General features: G+C 35.8%; 1 protein-coding gene and 1 pseudogene across 3 annotated transcripts in view; one reads left to right on the forward strand and one right to left on the reverse strand.

Moving 5' to 3' along the window:
• Positions 1 to 24,651, reverse strand: part of KLRF1 (killer cell lectin like receptor F1) — a 62,349-nt gene that overhangs the window by 13,616 nt on the left and 24,082 nt on the right. The window contains exons 1-3 of one of the 3 annotated variants that reach the window (XM_025879740.2): positions 7,903 to 7,991; positions 4,477 to 4,505; positions 474 to 572 (exon numbers count right to left, since the gene is read on the reverse strand). In XM_025879740.2, the coding sequence (XP_025735525.1) occupies positions 474 to 561 (88 nt within the window). In that variant the 5' untranslated portion in view covers positions 562 to 572; positions 4,477 to 4,505; positions 7,903 to 7,991. Of the gene's footprint in view, positions 1 to 473; positions 573 to 4,476; positions 4,506 to 7,902; positions 8,110 to 24,651 lie in introns of those variants that run through there. The other 2 variants (XM_025879738.2, XM_025879739.2) reach the window with 2 other exon arrangements.
• Positions 1,327 to 2,607, forward strand: LOC112830084 (GPI-anchor transamidase pseudogene; annotated as a pseudogene).

Genomic DNA, 24,651 nt, shown 5'->3' on the forward strand with positions numbered 1-24,651 from the left:
TTCTTTCACTAGAGATTTATCACCATGATTATTCCTTTTTTGCTTTTTTGGTTTTGAGGGCTTTTTTTGATTTCAGAAATTTGTAGTAATGCTTGGGGTATAGTAGTATAAAGTATAAACTAAATACAATCTTAGATACAACATGTAAACATTTTTAAGAAAAATCATGGAATTCTATTCACAGGTTTCCAAGAAATCCAAAAATATGGTTTCCCAATACACCACACACACACACACACACACACACACACAATTTTCTTCCTTTCAGACTGTATGCCATTTGAGAACAAGATACCTGATTTGACTACATATTAAATACATTGCTATGGAGTAGAGTATACGGCTTTATACATAGTAGCTTCTTATTAAAGCTTTGTTAACAAAAAATGAACAAATGAATGAATGAATATGAAAAGAGTCACAAGAAAATAGTAAACATTATCTATATTTTTATTTAAGATCTTTTAACTTACCCAGTAAAGACAGGGAGATCAAAGTCAAAACCAGAATACCATTTACTGTTCCAGATATCCCCAATAAGATTTTATACCAGTGCAACATCACAGAACAATCTGAGAGATTAATCACATGAATTAGCTCAGAAAAGTACATTTCCAAGAAGTAAAAGCAACTGTAATAATAAGATTGCATATAATATTGGTTTTGAAATTTAAAGGGTAGTAGGCAATCAAAAGCATAAAACCTAAATTACCTATTTTACTTGGTAATGGTAATACTGCAGATGGAGAGCAGTTATGATGCATGTTATATTGAATCTTAGGAAATTGCTAATATTTGACATAATTGACCTAGTGGATAAAGAATTTTAATGTACACACCTAATAATTCCCCAAGCATGCATGCGCATGCACATACACATGCTCATGTGCACTTACAGATACACACGTATATATTCACATAACTATATACTTTCTAATTAATAATTTGCTTTAAGGTAATATTCACAAGTCATTCAACCTATTTCATTTACTAAGGATGTAATACAAATCAGAACTAAATATGACTCCTGATACTTGTTCTTTTAACCTAAAAAAATCCTAAAATCTTTTCTAACCAATGCAATAATGATGTTCCAGCTTCTCATTAGATGGTGAACTCTTTAAGAGTGATGACTGTTTTATTTTTCATATGCCCACACTGCTATGTTAGAGATAAAATGTGCATTCAGTGATGGCTATTAATGAACAAATGGATATCATAATAGAGAAAGTAAATAGTCTCACCCAAGGCTTCAAGTATATATGTTGCTATTTTTCTCAACCTCATTAAAAAGAACTTAGCTTAGGGAAGCTGAAGCCAGGAAACATGGTGGCCGCCTGCTTCCTCAACAAGGGTTTCACTACCTTGGCAGGGTTGTTGCTTTTGTCCTTCGGCACCCTGGCCGCTAGTCAGATCGAAGATCAAGCAGAACAGTTCTTTAGAATTGGCCATACAAACAACTGGGCTGTTTTGGTATGTACATCCCGGTTCTGGTTTAATTATCAGCATGTTGCAAATACTCTCTCCGTTTACAGAAGTGTCAAGAGGCGGGATGTTCCTGACAGTCATATTGTTATGATGCTTGCAGACAACATGGCATACAACCCTAGAAGTCCCAAACCAGCTACGGTGTTTAGTCACAAGAATATGGAACTAAATGTGTGTGAGATGATGTGGAAGTGAGTTATAGAAGTTATGAGGTAACTGTGGAGAATTTTTTACGGATATTAACTGGCAGGATCCCACCTAGTACTCCTCAGTCAAAACGTCTTCTTTCTGATGATAGAAGCGATATTCTTATTTATATGACAGGACATGGTGGAAATGGTTTCTTGAAATTTCAAGATTCTGAAGAAATTACCAACATAGAACTTGCAGATGCTTTTGAGCAAATGTGGCAAAAAAGACGCTACAACGAGTTACTGTTTATTATTGATACGTGTCAAGGAGCACCCATGTATGAATGATTCTATTCTCCTAACATAATGGCTTTAGCTAGTAGCCAAGTGGGAGAAGATTCACTCTCGCATCAACCTGATCCTGCAATTGGAGTCCACCTTATGGATAGATACACATTTTATGTCTTGGAATTTTTGGAAGAAATTAATCCAGCTAGACAAACTAATATGAATGACCTTTTTCAGGTATGTCCTAGAAGTCTCTGTGTGTCTACCCCTGGACATTGAATTGATCTTTTTCAGAAGGATCCTAAAAATGTCCTGATAACTGATTTTTTTGGAAGCAAACAGAAAGTGGAAATTATAAGAGAGACTATTAGTTTGCAAACAGATTTAGAAATCATGGAAAGCAGATATAAGAAAGACTGGATGGATGAGGAACTCATGGAACCACTGAAATGTGCTGAACAACTTCCTGTAGCTCAGATAATTCACCAGAAACCAAAGCTGAAAGATTCACATCCTCCTGGGGGTTTTATTCTGGGATTGTGGGCACTCATTGTAATGGTTTTCTTCAAAACTTATGGAATCAAGCATATGAAGTTCATTTTCTAGACGTGATGTGTGAAGAAGACGGCATGGAAGACTGCAACCTTGGATAAAATTTTATGTCATTATGATTTTTAAAAAATACATTGCTCTCATGTGAATTGGGCAAAAAGTACAGGGAAACTAAATTTGAATGAACTATTGATTTTATAACTTAAAGATAAATAACTGTTAATGCAAGTGCTAAGTGGCACTAATGATACTTATTTTTTGTTGTGCATGTTATTAAAAAGATTGGACAAAGAAAAAAATAAAAAATAAAAAGGACTTAGCTTATGGAATTGTATGAGTAGTTTATACTGAGTAAATGAACATCTATATTTTGCATAATAGTTTATGTCATCAAAGATAATTTTTATAAATGCATCACAATAATTAATATGGAGCCACTCCCCATAACTATGATTAAACTTAGAGTTCAGTCAATAAATTGAGTTATTAATACTGAAATTTGTGTTCCAAATACCCTTTAAACCTGCAGGAATTAAAAAAAAAACACATTTGAAGATGCTAAACTCTGTCAAGAAAAAGCATAATAAATCATATAAAACACTATGTCAGAGAACTAGTACACAGTTTTTATCTTATAGTATTGACAAAGATCATAAAATATGACTTATTATAATTCAATTAATGAATACCCTGCATTTCCCAGATTATTTTCTAATATTTTAATATATTAAATTTATAATCAATAAATTCAAAGTGTTCAGCACATGTAAAAAATGCCATTTATTCACTTAAAAAAATCAAACACATGATTATCAGAAAACATTAGGAGAAAGGATGTGGAAGCCTTTTCAGATTCAATTCAGACTCAATTATTTCTCCCAGGTATCATGAATTGAGCTTTACAGTATGAATTTGAGGCATATTAAGGCTTATAATTTTGGAGGAAATAACATTTTCATTACCCTGTGTTTTCTCCTGTAGAGAAGTTGTAGAGAATTCTCCTGTACAGAATTTAACTTACCAATCTTTTAGTATCAGAAAATAAAAATAAAAATAATTTAAAAACAAAAAGCCCTACAATCAGTCGCTCCTAAATGTCCATACAAAAATCTTAAATATACTAATAGTAGCCAAAACATACCTTGACCATGGTGGGTTTATTCTAGGAATATACGGGTTGTTCAATAGTAAGAAATTCATTTTATCTTATTAATAGAGCTAGAGAGAAATGTATCATCATCCCAATAGATGTAGAAAGTGCAATTGATAAAATCCAACAACTTTATGTTAGAAAATAAAGCAGGAATTGATGGGTACTTGTTTAATATGCACAACAGTTTTTTTTTGTCTAATTAAGTTAATTGAGAAATGCTGGAAGTTTTCCACAAAAGTTTGGGAAAAAATTAATTAACTCTAGTATAAAGGTTAAAAGAAAATATTCTTAAAAGTAACTATAGATACAATAATTTGCTAATGAATACACAATATAAAAAGAGGTAAATCGTGACATCAAAAACATAGAAGGCAGGCATTAAAAAAGTAGAGTTTTTGTATGCAATTGAAGTTAAGTTGTTATCAGTGTAAAATAGACTCATCTCTATAAGATGTTTTATATAAGCCTCATGGTAACCACAAAGAAAAACCTACAGCAGATGCACACATTAAAAGAAAAGGGAATCAAAGCATACCACTATGAAAAATCAATTCACAAAGGAAAACAGAAAGAGAAGGAGAAAGGAATACGGGAATTACAAAACAGCCAAATAACAGGTAATAAGATGGCATTAGTAAGTTTTTTTGTATGAAGAATTATTCTAATTCTAAATGGATTCAATACTCTAATCAAAAGACACCGAGTGGCTGGAGAGATTAAAAAAACAAAACAGGACACAACTACATGCTGTATACAAGAGACCCACTTCATCTTTAAGGATACAGGTAGGCTTAAAGAGAAGGCATAGAAAAAGATATTCCATGCAAATGGAAATTAAAAAAAAGCAGAGGTGGCTATACTTACATAAGACAATGTAGAGTTTAAGTCAAAAACTGTAACAAGAGACAAAGAAGGTTATTATATAATGATAAAGGGGTCAATTTATCAAGAGGATATAATAATCATAAATATATATGCACCCAACACCAAAGTAGCTAAATACATTAAACAAATATTAACAGATGTGAAAGGGAGAAATAGCAATGCACTAATAACAGGGGACTTCAATACCTCACATTCAGTAACGATAGATCATCCAAACAAAAAATCACTACAAAAATCTGGGATTTGAACTATTACTTTAAACCAAACGGACCTACCAGATATACAGAGAACATTCCATCCAACAACGGCAGAATACACATCCTTCTCAGAACATTCTCCAGTATAGATCATATGATAAGTTACAAAACAAGTCATGGCAAATTTAAGAAGACTGAGATCATGCCAAGGATTTTTTTTCCAATGACAAGGGTATGACACTACAAATCAAGACAGCAGGATAACTGGAGAATTTACAAATATGTCAAATAAAGCAACAGAGTCCCGAAAAACTAACAAGTCAAAGAAGAAACCAAAATGGAAATTTAAAAAAATCTTGAAACAACCACGAAAATACAACATAAAACTTAAAGTATGCAACAAAAGCACTTGTAAGAGAGAACTTTATAGCCATAAATAACTACATTTACATTAAAAGAAAGATCTCAGGGGCGCCTGGGTGGCTCAGTCGGTTAAGTGTCTGCCTTCACCTCGGGTCATGATCCCAGGGTCCTGGGATCAAGCCCCGCATCTGGCTCCCTGCTCCGCGGGGAGCCTGCTTCTCCCTCTCCCTCTGCCTGCCACTCCCCCTGCTTGTGCTCTCTCTCTCTTTCTGTCAAATAAATAAATAAAATCTTAAAAAAAAGCTTTATTTAAAAAAAAAGAAAGATCTCAAATAAACCATCTAAATTTAAACCTCAAGGAACTAGAAAAAAGGGCAAACTAGAGGGAGAAAATATTTGAAAATTATATAACTCTCTGCTAAAGGGTCAACATCCAAAATATATAAAGAACTCTTACAACTTACACAACTCAATTAGAAAAACAAGCAGTCTTATTTTAAAATGGGCAGGGGATTTGAATAGACAGTTTTCCAAAGAAGACCTACAAATGGCCAAGTATCTGAAAAGTTACTTCACAGCACTAATCATCGGGGAAATGCAAACAAAACCATAATGAGATATCACTTCACGTCTGACAGAATGGCTACTATCAAAAACAGATAACTGGTTTTGATGAGGGTGCGGAGAACATTCAACCCTTGCATACTGTTGGTGAAAATGTAAGATGTTGCAGTCACTATGGGAAACAGTATGGCAGTCCCTCAAAGAATTAAAAAATAGAGCTACCATATGATCCAGCAATTGCATTTCTGGGTATATCCAAAATAATTGAAATCAGTATTTCAAAAAGATGCTTGCGCTCATGTTCATCGTGGCATAGAATGGTACAATCCTGTGGAGGGATATTTGGGGGAAAACTAGCAAAATTATATAAGCATGTACATTGGAGCCAGCAATCTTTCTTCTAGGAATACATCCCAGTGACATATTGGCAATATAGGAAAAGACGTACGTGCAAGCATTGCAATGTTATTTACAATAGGGATATAATAGAAAAAGAATGCAAACATCTTGTGTCCAGTAATGAAACTAGTTGAATGAACTATGGTACATCCACTTAATAGAGAAATATTACACTGTATACAGGATTAAAATGTGTGGGAAGGAGAGAGCAGGGTGAAAACAAGACAGAAGCTGGATCTTTGGGAGCTGGAGATCTCTGGAAGTACCTTGCTATATAGGTTTGACTTTGAAAATATATAAATGTTTTAAATAATTATAAAATGATTCTAATATATAATAGGCATTGTGTATATTGTTACGATTGCATAAGATGTATACTTATACATAATTATAAAATAAGTAAGTCAAAATGAAAAAAAAAAGCGATCCCTAAAAATAAAATGGAATATGAAGTAAAGAAAGGGTCCTAACCCATAGAGAGGAAGTCTTTCAAGCAATTTTATTTTTTTATTTTTAATTTTTTTAAAAGATTTTATCTATTTGTGAGAGAGAGAGTTTGCGTGCATGCACAAGCAGGTGGGGAGAGGCGAAGGGAGAGGGAGAAGCAGATCCCCTAATGAGGAGGGTGGCGCGGCTCAATCCCAGGACCCTGAGATAATGACCTGAGCTGAAGGCAGATGCTTAACTGACTGAGCCACCCAGGCACCCCCAAGCAATTTTAAAGCATAATTTGACTGTGCTTGCCTGATGGAATATATACTAAGGACAAAAAACCCCTGCAAAAACATTTCAATCTGCTTTAAGTAGTTATATTATTAGTAATACTATACCTGAATACTGAAGCTTTAGATAGTGGCAAAAAATGTACTTTCTTATTTTCATTAGCACCAAGACATGAGAAAAAATATACAAATATATAATCACAGAGTTAAGTAAAAGCCCTGTGTATAATGACAGGGCTTAAATTGTCAATTAGATTCGAATGTGTATCATACCGCAAGCTTTACTAAATAGTAGCAAATTTTACTATTAGCAGAGGATACATTGGTAAAGGATGAATATTAATATGCCACTTAAATAGCTGGGGTTGCACATTTATTATTTGCAGCCTCCTGAGATCCTTTCCTGAACCAAAACACATTTTGGTTTCAGAGTGGCATCTACAAACTGAGTGTGAAAAAAAGTTTACACAGAAGAGCCATTACATTTTGTGGTCTTTCAGGTTAGTATCTCTACTTTCCAAAACAAAATTTTCCACCTAGTGAGAAACATATTTTAACGTTGTTGACATGCTGAATTAAAAACTAGTACTAAAGATGCCATTTTTATGAATGATAAGGAGGTTGATGACTGGCACTAAATCTGCATTTTAATTTTATTAATTTTAACTGATTGTGTATTTTTCCTGAGAATGTCCTTAGGAAATTATATGACACCAAATGTTACTTTACAAGCAAACAATTTGGGGCACCTGGATGGCTCAGTCGCTGGGCGTCTGCCTTTGGCTCAGGTCATGATCCCAGGGTCATGGGATCAAGCCCCACATCGGGCTCCTTGCTCAGTGGGAAGCCTGCTTCTCCCTCTCCCACTCCCCCTGCTTGTGCTCTCTCTCTCTCCATCAAATAAATAAATAAAATCTTTAAAAAATAAAATAAGCAAATAATTGTTAGCCCTCGCTTTGATAAATAATAGAGAGACAGACGAACAGAGAGACAGGAAGATGAGACAGAGACAGAGAGAGAAAAGCAAATAAAATAGTCCAGGAACAGTAAAGAACAGAATATTAGAAATTACTGTCCACATTCATGTTCGTATTAATATTAATATTAAATCCATACCCCTATTAACCCACGCCAATTAAAAAAAAAACTGAATTCCATACCTTTAAATTTAAGTTGGGATGTTTGGCTAGAACTCCTTTTTTTCAATTGTAAATTCAATGTCATGTATCTTTCTTCATCTTGCATCTTCAATGTGGGTGAATATATGTGTGTATATATGTACGTTTTGTTTTTTTAAGTATGATACGTAATACGAAAAATAATAAGTCTGCTGTTAATCAGAACTAGTCCTCAAATTGTCCGCTCAGGGTACAAACAAGGGTGCAGAGTTTCATCTATTGGTGAAAACCTCAGAGGAAATGTTTTCTTTTTTTTTTTAAGTTTATTTCTCATGACCTAGATAACACATGATTTCTCAACTGTCCACGACATATTGAATTTAATATCATATGTGGTTCTTTAAAAAATGTTTCCTGATTAACCCATAAAGTCAGGGAAATGGAAATTGTACTCCTTTTAGAGTTGAGTTACATGATACATAGGTGTTTTTGGTTTAGCCAAAATATGTGAATTTTCAATTACACTTCTTAATATAGTGATATTTGATTTAATATAATAACTTGTAATTACCTAACAGTTAAATTTCCTGATCCTACAACAACATTGATTACAAGTCATGCTAATAATTTAATAGTATAAACAGTGGCAATTTTTGGCATTCTAAAGACATCTTTAAAAAAAATCAGGGAGTGGGGAGAACTTGAGAAAGAAACCATATTTTCAATTACTTTTTCTGGTATTTGAAGAGAATGCCCAATATTCACGAGGCAGACCAGAAATTTCCGATTTTTTCCTCAGCTTTAATTGAGGTCTACTTTATATACCATAAAATTCACTCATTGTAAGTACGTGATTAGCTGATTTTTAGCAAATATACAGATGTGTGCAACCACCACCCAAATCCAGTTTTGGCACTTTCTTATCACACTAAAAAGTTCCCTCAAGGCCAGTCTCAAAAGAGTAATATAATTCCGGAAATACTAATTTTATAAGTTGAGATAAAGTTTAAAAGTTTGACACTTAAATCCCAAATCTTTGGTCATTGTAGCAAATGGAGAACAGAAACCGAAAGCTTTCCACCAGAAGACTTCACTGGTGAGGGGGCAGAAGACTGAGGAAAGAGCTGAGTAGAGCGGGCACCCCTGCCTGGAACATGACCAGTCCTGCTCTCACGAAGGGGGCCGGGGCCCCTTAGCCTGACTCCTATCTCATTCCTCTGCTTTCCTGCCCCTAAGTCAGTATGTGGAAGCCACGCGGCCAGTTTGTCTCCCCAGGCCAATCTTCCAGGGCAGAGAATGAGCTGTAGAAGGTGGACAGCCGAGCTGGAGGTGCAAAAATCAGCCTTTTGAGTTTAGTAGTGACTTAATGATAATTACATTCGATACTTGCACAGCACAATTTTGGCTAAAAATTCCTATTATTTTCCTGCTACACATTTTTCACCAAGAGTCTTCAACTTTTGGTGTATTTATCAATAACTGGGTGGACAAAGTGACCTATCCTGTGGATGTCAGTCAGCCTCTTTCCTCAGACATCCTGGACCTTATTAAATGGGCACCTGTAAAATGATCAGGGATAGTAAGGATGGAAGTTATCAGTTCAGATAATAAGGTCCTCCCCCATCATGGCTGATTTTGCTAAAACCTCTGCCAAATGCCCAACCTGTCAAAGGCAGAGACCAAAGCAGAGCACAATTTCAGAGGGAAACCAGCCAACCTCCTGACGGCAGATTTATTACTTAAGAATCTTCCATCATGCACTGGATAGTGCTTTGTGTTCACAGGAATAATCACACATTTTAGGAGTAGATTTGACTTCTCTACCTGCGATGCTTCTGCTAGCATCACCATTCACAAAGTTACAGAATGTCTTCTTTGCTGTCATGATTTTCTACACATCCTGGCATTTGACATTTTGCAGAAAAGAAAGTCTGGTAATCAGTTCACGCCTGAAGAATTTATTTATCCATAAGCAACCTGCTGGGCAGGGTGCTGAAATGACTTTCTGGAGGCACACTGGTGACACCAGGTGGTGCCATAGACAGAATGTACAGGTCTGTGAATCAAAACATGGAGTGAGGATTCAACTGCAACGTGCCCCCCTCCCGTTATTACACCTTATAATCCACATGAAGAAATTGCTTCCTTTACCTAAGATCTTGGTGGGGTTTTTTACATTTCATATTTTTTAAGTTTTTATTTAAATTCCAGTACAGTTAACACACAGGGTAATATTAGTTTCAGGTGTACAATATTAGTGATTCAACACTTCCTTACATCACCCAGTGCTCATCACAAGTGTGGTCCTTAATCCCCATCAATTATTTCACCCAAGATCTTGTTTTTGTCAGGTTTAGAGCTTCTAATGCCCAAAAAGAAGACTGTTCTAATAAGGAACATTATCAAGTTTCCGATGAGCTAGAAGCCAGTAATTACACTAAACGCAAAAATCATTTGTGGAAGTAAAGAACGTGGCCACTGAACCTCCCCTTGTGCTTTTTTGAGCCTCTGTAAATTAAGACAATTCTCCCCACCCCATTACTTTCAGTTTATATTTAGTACAAACTTAAAAGATTCATCTTGTCAGACTCTTCATTTTCTCTGAATTTCAGAGTGTTTGGATTGTATGACTCTGTCACTCAGTGCATTAGCTATCCAAGTTGTGTGCCATCTACAAATTCGTTAAGTTAATTGAAGCATTCTTTTTTTAATTTTTTATTAACATATACTGTATTATTTGTTTCAGGGGCACAGGTCTGTGATTCATCAGTCTTGCACAATTCACAGCGCTCACCATAGCCCATACCCTCCCCAATGTCCATCACCCAGCCACCCCATCCCTCCCACCCCCCCCACTCCAGCAACCCTCAGTTTGTTTCCTGAGATTAAGAGTCTCTTATGGTTTGTCTCCCTCTCTGGTTTCACCTTGTTTCATTTTTCCCTCCCTTCCCCTATGAGCCTCTGTCTTGTTTCTCAAATTCCTCATATCAGTGAGATCATATGATACTTGTCTTTCTCTTTCTTAAAATGTGGGACCTGATGAGACCAAAGACAATACATTTGGCATATAGCAAATGATCTCTCTCCCAACTAATGACACCTAACCTAAATAAAATTTCTTTCAGACAGGTTGGTATTATGGTAGATTTTTGTCAAATATCCCAATGAACACCACATATACTTTATTATCAGTCTTTTTCAGACACATTAGTATAAAACTACCAGGAATATGAGGTCATTCTGGTAAGACTTGTACTTATTCATATTATACACGTGACTATTTACTAAGACTTAGAAAACTATATTTTTAATAATTCGCTCTGCCCATTGTTGCCCAAAGCTCTCAGCTCCAAAAATATCTGATACATTTTATCTTCTCTCCTGTAGAGAACTTGTTTAATGTCTATATATTTGTGAATTTTCCCGTTTCCCTTCTGCTGCTGGTTTGTAATTTCATTCCTTTGTCATCAGAGAAGACACTTAGTATCATTTCAGTCTTAAATGTTATAAGATTTATTTTGTGACCTAACATGTAATCTATGCTGGAGAATGTTCTCTGTGTGCTTGAGAAGATGTATGTTTTGCTGCTATTGAGTGGAGCACTCTCTATATGTCTGTTAGGTTCATTTGGTCTAAAGTATGTTCACGTCTGTTGTTTTCCTTATTGATATTCTGTCTGGATGTTCCATCTGTTGCTGGAAGTGGGGTAGTGAAGTCTCCTACTATTGTGTTGCTGTTCTAGTTCTCCTCTCTGTCAATGCTTGTTTTATATATTTGGGTGCTCTAAATGTTGGGTGCATATATATTTATAACTGTTACATGTTCTCAATTGATCTTTTTATCATTATATAATGTCCTTCTTTGTCTCTTGAGACCGTTTTTGACTTAAAGGCTATCTTATCTGATATAAATATAGCCACCTCTGCTCTCTTTTATTTACCATTTGCATGAAATATCTTTTTCTAAGTTTTCACTTTCAGCTTGTGTGTGTCCTTATAGCTAAAGTGAGTTTATTCTAGAAAGCATACAGTTGGGTCTTGGGCTTTGTCTGTCTGTTTGTTTACCCATTCTAGCACTCAATGTCTTTTTAAAGTTTAATTATTTACATTTAAAGTAATTACTGATAGAGAAGGATTTACTGTTGCCATTTTGTTCCTTTCTGTTAGTCTCATTCTTTTATCTGGATTCTTTCTCTTGATGTCTACTTTTGTGTTTTGCGGATTTTTTGCTTTGGTATGCTTTGATTTTTTTCTCTTGTGTGTGTGTAATTTCTATACATACTTTTTGTTGTGGCTTGCGGTTTACATAAAATATGTTAGAGTTTTAACTATTTTTTTAGACCAGATATCAAAATTTACTGGAAAGCTATCTGATTTAAAGCAGAATAGTATCTGTGTAACAATGATAGACCAATAAAAGAGAAAAAGATCCCAGAGACAGGTGCACAGATACAGGCAATTATGACAAAAGCGTCTCTGCAGATTAGGAGAGGAGGAAGGACTGACTTTCCAGCAAATGATGCTAGCAAATCTGATTATCCATATGTGAAAAAATGAGGGGAGGTAGGTGAGGTGATGGTGGAATAAGAGTGTATTTATTTTGATGAGCACTAAAAAGTGTATAGAATTGTTGAATCATTATATTGTACATCTGAAAATGATACACACTGTATGTTAATTATACTTGAATAAAAAATATCTATACAAGTGCATAATATTGAACTATGTTAAATTGAACTATTTTATTAAATATTCAAAAGAATTTATAATAAAATAACTTTGATTCATAGAATTCCTTAAATAATTTAATACTGTATTTCACAGCTAAAATATGCAGCTAAGAAGCTACTTCCTGATTTCTGGTAGCTTTTATTTATTTACTTTTAAAAGTAAATAAAATAAATAAAAATAACCATGATAGAGGTTTCACTTATGGAAGTGATTCATGCAAAGAACCGTATTATGTCATGAAGTTTTCCCACTGACCTTTTCAGATACAGGAATTAAATCAGGGATTTTGTTATTATTGAACTCAAAGACATTCATTAACCATACTGCAAATGTCCACATATTTATTGATGGATACATCAATATATATTTTATATACCTATTTGATTTACATTAATAGTATAATCAATATGCCTCAAGATGTCACTTCAAGCATCATTTCCTCAAGATCTTCCTTGACAATACAACCTAGAGTCACTCTGTTACTGGTTTACTTTCTTGATAGCATTTATATAAGTACATTTACACCAAAAGTGTCTTAAAATACAAGACTATAAACTATTACAGAATTATCTTCTAAAAAAATTATGAGGCCCTTTGCTGTAGATTTTATTATCTGTTTTTGCTGATATATCCTCAATGAATATATGCCCTATATTTATTCATTCATGGTCCAATTAATTAAAAGAATAGTAAGCACATTTTCTTTGTCAGGTAATGTGCTAGGTATCGCTAGGTACTGGGGAAGGAGTGAAGATGCTGACAAAAGCTGGAACTGCCTCAGAGTATTCCCTATTTACAATACAGGCTAAGTTTAAGACCAGAGGAAAAGCGTATGACTGAAAGTCTTGGAAGGCTACAGCAGTACATCTGATTGGACATAGGGGTAACAAAAAGACGGGATCAGTCTGGGGATTAAGATAGTTTCCCTAATTGAGTATTGCCCATGGTAGTAATAATTCAAATATGAAGTGATTTTTAACTGTGTTCCACATACCTCATTAGAACTTATGATCACACTTTTGTGTGAGCTTAAATTGTTATCTCATTTTGAAAATGAAGAAGAACATAAGAGAGATTATGTTATTTTCCCAAAATAACCCAGGGGTGGTGAAAATCTGAGGTTAGAATTTAGAAGGCCTCAGAATTGGTCTTTCCCCCTGCACTAGCTTTCCCTACAGTAACAAGTAATGCAACTGATACTATATTCTCTTAAACCCTTCATCATAGTCCCCCAAGGCCACAAATGCACTGCTCTACAAATCAAATGCCTGCCTAAATTAGACTTTTTTTTTCCTGTCTATGTAAACAATGACCTCCAAAATGAAGAAAGACCCTCCAGTATTTGTACGTGTCCGGAACAGTAGATATGATATAACAAAACGCAATGGAGGATTTAATCTTTGAAAAACTTCACACATACAAAACTGAAAATCATATACGAAAATGTATTAAAACCATATGATCAAACACTCATATAAAGTAGGAAAAATGTATTTCAGAAAAAGAATCACAGAGTTCTCTCTTTCCTGTTTTTGCTCACATATCCAATCCTTTTCTTTTCCTCAATTATCTCTGCATAGACTGTTTTTCCTAAAACAGCTTCTACCACACATGCATGCATGCATTCATTCATTCATTCGGTGTTAATTTAATAGCTGGAATGTTCCAGATCTTGACAGTAGAAAAATTTAAGAATAATGACTAATAATTAAGAAAGGAAATACCAAACATCAATGATAGAGTTTCTACTGAGCTAATCTCTACTTTTTTTGCAGACCATAATTTATAAAACATGTGAAGTAAGAGTCTGTAACTTTGATGTTTTTATGTCCAGCATCCATCAGTCACCATCCTACTAGCTTGTGTCTAACAGGTGTCTGGCTAATGCCTGGATGCGAAGGTAGGATATGGTGACTGTATTCAGTTCTGAGAAGAAAACTGTTTGCAAGAAGAGCAGCACAAAAGGCCTGCTCTTACTCTCCACAGAGATTTTCTCTTGATCACATAGTAGCCCGTCTTGTCTAAAGCCTCACACAACCACTAGAGAGCACCAGTTAGTTAGCAGAGCTGAAGGTCTGCAGTGAGACTCTTTGCTGCAATACAAAAAAACAAAGCCCAAACGCAGCCTGTTCGTCAGCGCTCTGCGGATCTCAAACCTACTCAGTCTTTTGGAACACAAACTCATCACGTGGTGTGTTCTCACGCACTGACTCGCGCCTTCGTTTAATTAATCTAATTATTTTTAAAGCATACAAAAACAATCAAGTTACATTTGCTTAATATTTAATAATTATCTACACTGGTCTGGTTGATCATTGCGCTCAGTACTGCCACCTGCTATCTACTAATATCTGCCTTCATTCAGCAAAGCTGTTATGCTGGCATAATGAATTACTCTTCTAAAATTTAGGTTTTAGGATTAACTTCCCCACCAAAAAAATTAAAATTATCAAAATAAAGTAATTTAGATGTAAGATTTTTTTTTTTTTTTTTTTAACAGAGAGAGACAGCGAGAGAGGGAACACAGGCAGGGGGAGTGGGAGAGGGAGAAGCAGGCTTCCCGCGGAGCAGAGAGCCTGATGCGGGGGCTCGATCCCAGGACCCTGGGACTATGACCCGAGCTGAAGGCAGACGCTTAACGAACTGAACCACCCAGGCGCCCCTAAGATTTTCTTTATTATTGAATACTGCATGAGATACCTTAATATGCATTTCAAGTTTGTGAAAATAGTAACATCCAAAAACAGTAAACATCTATACTATTGATTAAATAATTCCGTTAAAGTCAACTGCCTTGAAACCAGTCATGAAATTATAGTTTCTTTTTTTAACTTTATTATATGAGAAATATGTATGCCACAAATAAACAGATTTTATTGCTTTATAAACATATTTCCTTTTAAGAATGCTAAGTAAAAATGACTTACAAAAGTTTAAATTGAAATATTCTCAATGCCAACCTGCTTTGGACACCTTATGTCAAATACCCTTAAAACAGGCCTCAAGACTCTAACAGTCCTGTAAAATTAATTTTCTTTCTTTAAGGATTAAAAAATGGAATTAATGAATTACATGTTAGATATTTTGCTAAAGTCACACTAAGACCTGTGTAAACCTTTGTTAAAAAGTCACAATTTGGGGCGCCTGGGTGGCTCAGTCGTTAAGCGTCTACCTTCGGCTCAGGTCATGATCCCAGGGCCCTGGGATCGAGCCCCGCATCAGGCTCCCTGCTCAGCGGGAAGCCTGCTTCTCCCTCTGCCTCTCCCTCTGCCCCTGCTTGTGTTCCTGCTCTAGCTATCTCTTTCTCTGTGAAATAAATAAATAAAATCTTTAAAAAAAAAAAAGTCACAATTCCCAGGCACCTGGGTGGCTCAGTGGGTTAAGCAGCTAATTCTTAATTTCTGCTCAGGTCATGATCTCAGAGTCGTGAGATCGAGCCCCCAGTCCACTCTGTGCTCAGTGCAGAGTCTGCTTCATAGACTCTCTTTCTCCCTCTCCCTTCCCCCTTGCCCCTGCCCCCGCTTGTGCTCTCTCTCTCTCTCTCTCTCTCAAAAATAAATAAAATCTTGTTTAAAAAGTCACATTTCAAAAATTGCAATGAGCCACTGGGTAGCTCAGTCAGTTCAGCATCTGCCTTCAGCTCAGGTCATAATCCCAGGGTCCTGGGATCAAGTTCCAAGTCAAGCTCCCTGCTCAGTGGGGATTCTGCCTCTCCCTCTCCCTCTGCCCCTCCCCACTTCTTGTGTGTGCTCTCTCTCTCTCTCAAATAAATAAATAAAATCCTTTAAAAAAATGCAATGAATAAAGACATGATTTTTTTTTAATTTTCTGAGAAGTCATTGTCCTAAATGATGTTGACTTCCTGTTTCATATTCTACCAAGAAAACAAAGTGAAACGTGCTCAAGTTAAATAATGGAGTTAGCATGAGAGCTCATCCCATGACAGCCAATTACTTTTGCTCATGATATAATAGTCAAAAGACTGATTACCTGTCCCACCCACCTCCATCCCCTGCCTTTTGACACAGTAGCCTAATTGTAAACCAAAGCATTTAGGTCCACTAACCCAAAAAGTGTGGTGGGAAATTTTGCAAAAGAAAGAAGAAAGAAAATTTATTAGCAGAGGTTTGAAACCAGCCAATCCAGATAATATTTAAATGTTTTATATTGTTTTGAACTGCGATCAAAGGAGTAGTGAAAAAATAAACCTATGTCTAGTTTTAACTTACTCAGTATTCAAGAATTAGTATACTTTTAGTAGGAAAAAATTAGGACTATCCCAGTGAACAGAGACACATTTTGGGCAATGGACTAATTATATATATGGAAATACTTATTGGAGGAAATTAACAAAAGAAATCTCATCAGTAAGTATGAAATTTCAATGCAGGCTTATGAAAATAACAGTCTATATAAATCCTCCTCTGCCAAATCAGATCACTTAGGAAACTACTTACTGTAGTTACAAATATGACTAATAAAATAAACAGTCAAGAAAGTCAATATGAAACAAAGAACTTTTACACAAATTTCACATGGGAAGGTTAACAGTGGTGGAGTCAGAGGAAGTGCTAGATGTAGTAAAGATGGTGGTTTTGATATTAATGGGTTGCTAATACTAGTTCTCCAGTAGCCAAAGGAAGGAAGAAAATTGAGTATTGAATATAGAATACAGTGATAAATGAATAATGACCTTGACAACATCAGAAAAATAATTTTAAGATTTATCCTGAAGAATACAGTAGAAGAGCCAAGATTTATTTCCCCCAAAGAAAGAATATTGTGGTGTCTTCAATGATTGGAATTAAATAACAAAAATTATAGCAACAATGATAATAAAAACAACCACCATCCGAGTTCCATCTGAATTTTAGACTGGATGTGAAAACAACATTGTCAGTCAGGTAGATCTGCCTAAAACCCATGTAAAAGCCAATGTAGTCATCCTCACAGTATCTCAGCAGTCTACATACCACTGCTGCTTGAATTTTGCAAACTTAAATCATGATAAATGTTCGGTTGTTAATGGACACAAGAGGGATCAATTTAATACAGACTCTATGAAAAATTTTGATTGCTCAGACTAGGGACTCCCTCTCAAACTACTACCAATTTCATCGACTCGGGGGAGGGGGTATGGAGAAGAGCAGGAGATTTTTCAGCAAGCTCAAGCTCGGTATATAAGAAACCATTGGAAATGAGGTTTTTAAGAGCTATAAAGTCATGGTACCTTTCAAAGCAGGGTGCAACTGAAAAGAATACACGGTGCCCCAGAGTTATAAGGCTTCTGTGTCTTATTTCTTGGAGTTGGTATCTGCACACCACCTCTACATGCCCAATTCTTTCCTGGACACTACTGTAGGTACAAACACAAAGCCTAGAATAAATCTCCTGAATTATTCAGGGAAGTCCTTTCTGAACACTTTTTCTAGTATGACCACCTTCGATCTACTCAATTTGTCACTCACTATCATACACATACATTAGTTTATTCATTAATTCAACAAATAATGATTGAACACCAATTATCTGCCTGTCAATGTTCTAGGCACTGGAGATAATAGCAGTGAATTGCAACAAAACTGATACTGTCATGCTGCTTACATTCAAATAGTGGGAGATAGCAATAAACACACAAAACAAAATAACTATATAGAAATTCAGATGGTGGGTAAGTGCCTTGAAGAAAAATAGAACAAGATCCAGAGCCCCTGGGTAGCACAGTTAGTTATGCATCTGACTCTTGGTTTCAGCTCTGAACGTAGCAGGGTCGTGAGCTTGAGCCCTGCATCAGGCTCCAAGTTCAATGGACAGTCTGCTTGAGTTTCTTTCTCTCCTCCTTCCTCTACCTGCCCTCCTGCCTGCTCAATCTCTCTCTCTCTCTTTCTCAAATAAATATATCTTTAAAAAGAAAGAAAGAAAAAAAGAAAGAAAGAAAGAAAGAAAGAAAAAGAAAGAAAGAAAGAAAGAAAAGAAAGAAAGAAAGAAAGAAAGAAAGAAAGAAAGAAAGAAAGAAAGAAAGAAAGAAAGAAAGAGGGAGGGAGGGAGGGAAGGAAGGAAGGAAGAAAGAAAGAAAAAGAAAAAGAAAGAAAGAAAAAAGAAAGAAAGAAAGAAAGAAAGAAAGAAAGAAAGAAAGAAAGAAAGAAAGAAAGAAAGAAAGAAAGAAAGAAAGAAAGAAAGGAAGGAAGGAAGAAAGAAAGAAAAATAGAGCAAGATCCAGTTATAAAAATAAAGGATTGCTTTGCAATTTCTGAAAGGGCAGAAGTAGAAAGATCCCAATTAAAACCTTACTAGGCTAGTTGGGGAAGGAGCATCAGTCCAGATCTCCAACTTTGAGCTGAGTATTCTGTCCTGGGGACCAGGTAGACAGTACCCAAGAAGAAGAGATTAACAAGTACAAACTTCTAGTTATAAAATAAATAAGTCATGAAGATATACTATACAGGGAATATAGTCAATAATACTGTAATTACTCTGTAGGGTGACAGTAACTAAACTTATTGTGGGGATCATTTTATAATGTCTAAAAATATTGAATCACTATGATGTACACCTATACATGTAAACATTTAATAGGATACTGTATGTCAATTATACTTCAATTAAAAAAAAATTGAGTTCCTGAAAAAAATAAAAAAAAATAAAAATAAAAATAAAACCTTACTAGGCAGGCAAGAGTTTGTGTTAGCTTGAAATGCAGTGATAGCAGTGGAGGTGGATTTTGTATGTATGAAAGAAGAACCCAAGGACTCATAGATAGCCTCAATGTAGAGTTTAAGGAAAAGAAAAGAGACAGAGTTGACTCAGTATTTTTAGGCTCAGTGACTGGGATAAAAATATCACTAACTGAGATATGAAACACTGAAGAATAATTTAGTATGAAGATTAATTTTGAACATCTGAAGTTCAAGATGCCTATTTGCTATTGAAGTAGAGAGGGTGAATAAGCAGTTGATACACAACTGTTTGTATGTTTATATGGAATGTGGCAAAGAGATCAGAGGTTATAAGAATGTGGATATAATGTCAAGGAGCTAGATGGGGTCGTCCAAGAAGTTGATGTAGATAGAGTACTGTAAGAAAACAAAAGAGGTTAGAAACGTTTCAGCAGAAGAGACAGAAGGGATGTTCAGTCAGTTGGAGAGTCTCATGCAAGACAAATAGAGAAAATGAAGGAGAGGAAGAGAGGGAGGTGGGGGGTGGAGAGGGAAGGGGAGGCCCCTGAGGGAGGGGCAAGGGAGGAAAGGAGAAAAAGAGAAATCTATAAGGTCATAACCTGCTGATGGGTTAAGTGGATGAAAACAGAGAGAATCGGTCATTGGTTTTGCAAAATGAGGGTCATTGGTGGTCCTGACAGAAACAGTTTTAAGGTGAAATACTAACTATAAAAGCCTATTTAGAATTGTATATACCTTTACAATGAGACATTTCAACGGGGCTTTGTTACTCCCCAGCTAGATAGATCTATTCAAGTACTATTCAGGTATAAGACAACAGAAGAGTGGATTTAATTGCATTGGAATAGCCAAATGATCTTAGTCAAGTCACAGAGCTGTGACAGGAGACACCAATTTCACTACAGTCATGATGCACAGGTGATCTTACTGTCACTAAAAGAATTTTACAGTCCCACTCAGTGCTCTTATAGACACAAGCATTTTAAGAAAAATAATTTTTTTGCTCCACAGGTACATTGGGTTCTATATTTATACTCTTTGTTAATGTTCTCATTTTATCTTCTTTATTAATTCAGTTATTTGCTACTTTGACATATATTTTGTGTTAGGGTTTTCTTATACTAACAAGAGTTACAAATGATAATCTTAATTAAGCAATTCTTTTTCTTAAACCTTAAGTAAAATTATGAACTTCCGGTACCCCTAAAAAGTACCCCTGAAATTTGTAACTTCTTGTTTCTATGTAAGGAGGCTAAATTGACTTCCTATAAATTATGTAGCTTCTGTGGTAAAATAAAAGAAACATGTAAAGGAAACAGATGTGTGGGCGTTACACCCTTACTTAGTTGCAAATGAATTCTGAGACTTTAATGAAAAGTGAAACGTGACATTTCCTAAAACCTGGCCAGTTGAAAAATTGTTTCACCATTGAAAGCAAGATTGTTAAGTATGTTATCTACAACTAGTTTCTCACACAATCCCTTAGCAAGGCTTATTATTACATCTCTCCCTTTTACCATCTTGTGTAATTGTATCATTTTGCAATTACATTTTTACAGGTAAAACGATTTATATACAAGGCTTATATCTAAAATTAGACTGTAGACACCCAGGGCAGGAATCACGGCATTCATCGTTTTCACTTATGGTTCTCACTTTTCTGTTCTTTATTGAGAAGCATGGGACACTAGAGCTTTGCAGTTGAAAGTCTGGATAAATAAAGATATTTCCTATTTTATTCATTAATTTAATATTGGATATGCTCTGTTCTTCTAGACACTAGGTGCTCATTGACCTTACCATTCAATCACATTTAAGTCAGTACACCTACCATTTAAGCCAATCAGTCATCTGGTCAATCAAAAACAAAACAAAACAAAAAAACCCCATACATTTAAATAGATATACAGCCTCAGCTGTGATAGTTATAATTATACATTTTGTCTTTACATCATCTTCCTTCCTAGTTCATTGGAAAAATCATTTGTTCACATAATACGCTCTTGGGAGGTTGTCAGCCAGAGTGTGCCAATCTCCTGGTTAAAGTGATTACTTCAAAATGGACAAATGAAGCTGCTGTGAGATAAAATATGAATCTATACACTCTGATCTCAGTAAATAGAACCATTTTTGTTTTTCTTTTCTGTAAGTCATTTTTATGGTTTCTACAAATGTGATAGCTTTCCTGCAAAATATTCATACCCAAGTGTTTATTGAAGAGTCAAAATATTCATTATAATCATCCCTCAAGAATGTCAGATTCAAGGAGGAGTTGGAAAGGCAGCTATCTTCAAGATATAGGCTGCAGAGAAATTCTACATTTGCTCATTCCTTTGTAGTACTGCTCCTAGCGAGTAAAGATTGCCTGTATCATTCAAAAAATAAATAGATCAAGGATGGAACTCAACTTTTTGCTAAGATGTATCCCCGATATTTCTTCAGATTGTTTTGTAGGTCAGGTTCCTCAAGAAACAGACTCTCAGATGGAGGTTTGCATCCAGAATGCTAATTAAGGAGGTATTTCAAAATCAAAACCTGAGAGATACTTCTCTCTGGGCAAAGGAAAACTTTGAACAGTGATTCCGTCCCAACAAAAGCTGTAGTGGACACTCTAGGGAACTCTGGAGCTGAGTGGTCCCTTTAAATTTGCCCCAATACAAGGAAGAAGTCCAGGCTTCTATAGTCTAACATGAACCAGTCATTTGATTCGGTCAGTCCCAACAGAGAGTGTGACCTTAAGAAGGTGGTACTCTGATAAAAGCTATACCATAGAGATTCAGCTAAAGCCTTCAAATGCCAACTCCTGGGCAGCTGAAGGATTGGGTACCTCAGTCCAGGGTGCGGATACACCACTGCATCCACTGCAGATGGAAAGTCACTTTCTAAACCAAAAGATAGGGGCACCTGGGTAGTTCAGTCGGTTAAGCAACTGACTTGATTTCAGCTCAGGTCATGATCTCAGGGTCGTGGGACTGAGCCGCACATCAGACTCTGCGCTCAGCGCGAAGTCGGCTTGTCCTTCTCCCTCTGCTCCTCCCCCGCTCTCTTCCTCTGTCTCTGTCTTTTTCAAATTAATTAATTAATAATAAATAAAATCCTTTTACAAAATAAAAATAAATAAACCAAAAGATAGAGAAGACAGACCCTTTTCTTGATCAGACTCCTCTCTGTAGGGCTAGAACCATGTACCCAAACGTCTATTAAAATACCTAGTTGAGGGGCGCATGGGTGGCTCAACTGTTAAGCGTCTGCCTTCGGCTCAGGTTGTGATCCCAGGGTCCTGGGATCGAGCCCCGCATCGGGCTCCCTGCTCAGCCAGGAGTCTGTTTCTCCCTCTCCCACTCCCCCTGCTTGTGTTCCCTCTCTCACTCTGTCTCTCTCTGTCGAATAAATAAAATCTTTAAAAATAAATAAATAAAAGAAAATACCTACTTAAGACTGATGAATCACAGACATGTACCCCTGAAACAAACAATACATTATATGTTAATAAAAAAAATTTTTTTAAATACCTAGTTGAATCTTTATTCTCCATCCTATTTAAGGAATACTGCCCAATGTTGTCTGAATCAAAACATTAGGACCACCTCTGATTCTCTCTTTGTACCTCCTCTCCTTAAATTCTCTCATCCAATCAATCAGATGATTTTTACTAATCATGTCTTTAATTCCATGACTTTCTTTCATCTCTGCTGCCACCGCACTAGTCTTGAATACAATCATCTCTCTCTCCTCATGGTTACTACAGCCACCCTGTACTAGTCAGCCTAAGTAATACTTCTAAAAATGAGTATCTAATCTCAGTTAGTCCCCAATTTATAGCACTTTAGAGACTTCCCACTGTGGTAGGAATAATTCTAGATTATTTAACTTCATTTATTTGGTCCTTTGTTGCTTGCTTCCTTTGTTACTCCAGGTTCCTGAATTTCTGTCAGTTTCTCTACTGGACCACCCTTCCTCTCATCTCTGAGACTTGTACTATGTACTCCTATCTAAAAAGCTTTTCTCCTGCCCTAGTCACCTGGAAAATTTCTGCTCATTTTTGGCTTCCCATATTAAATGTTACTTTTTACATAAAGCTACACTGATCCTAAGCACATTCCCCAATATATGCCTCTTTAGCTCTCTTTATTTTTTCTATCAAAATACTAAGTATATTTCATCATAATTACATGTTTAATTGTCTGGCCAGACATCTGCAGGGATGGTGGAATTAAGACCTACAGAAAGCTATCCCTTCAACAAGAACATCAACAAAAATTGTCAATACCAACTTCCCTAAGATGCTGGAAATTAACTAAAGAGTTGCAAAACTCTAAAAGAATTTATTCAAGAAAACAGATGACTCTCATAAAGAACGGTGCTGTTTGTGGTGTTTTGATTTGCTCTTTCCCCATCCCCTTTTCAGTTTCACAGTAATCCTGAAAACCAACCATCTCCCAACTACAGTAGCTGTGGAAAACAGCAGCTTAGAAACCAGAGGGGGCAGAAGGAATTTGGAAGTTTTCAAAAGAAAACACTCAGAGTAGTCATTCACTGAACTATCTGGCATTTTCCCAGAAATTCCTGCCTATAGATCATGTCTTTATTTGGCCTGAAATCGACAAAGAGAGCTTGCTCAGTGCAAACAGATATTCTCCAAGGGCATTTGTCAAAAACCATTGACCCCAGTTGCTGAATATTTTTGCTGCCTGAGGTGGAAGTAACAGTTGGGGCAAAGGAAGATTGACAAAAAATTATGAGGGAAATTTGGGGGATGGAGGGGCTTTGAAAAGATCTAACATGTTGCTAGAAATACAGAATTTTATACACATGTGTAGGGTTTTTAGATACCCAAGAAAGACCAGAGAAGGCCCTAAATTTTCATCGGACAGAACTTAAGGCGCTGCAAAAGCAGAGAAAGGCAAACATTTTAAATCAGCTGTTTTAAATATTTTTAATGGTCTAAAGCAAGCAAACTTAAAGAACTAAAAGAATATATGAGAATGATGATTAGCTTGCTTCTCATTAGAGAACATGTAGGCAATGAGACAATGGATGGCATATTCAAAATCCAAAGGGCTAACAGAAATGTCAACCAAGAATTCTATATCCATAAAAACTATCTTTTAAAAATAAAGGAGAAAGACATTCCCAGATAAATAGAAACTAAGAGAATTAGTTGCAATCAAACCTGCCCTACAAGAATGAAGAGAGTCCTTCAGGTTGAAATGAAAAACACTGGATCACAACTTGGATTCACGTGAAAAAATTAAGACCATTGGTAAAGGCAACTATTTGGGTAAATATAAAAGGCAGCATAAATATATTTTTATTATATATCCGTTTGTATAGATGTATAATTTGTAAATTTATGCAGATGTTTAATGCATACAGATGTAACT

The sequence above is a fragment of the Callorhinus ursinus genome, unplaced genomic scaffold (genome assembly GCF_003265705.2).
Source record: "Callorhinus ursinus isolate GAN/ISIS: 27379988/994484 unplaced genomic scaffold, GSC_fseal_2.0 scaffold27, whole genome shotgun sequence".
Taxonomy (NCBI): Eukaryota; Metazoa; Chordata; class Mammalia; order Carnivora; family Otariidae; genus Callorhinus; species Callorhinus ursinus.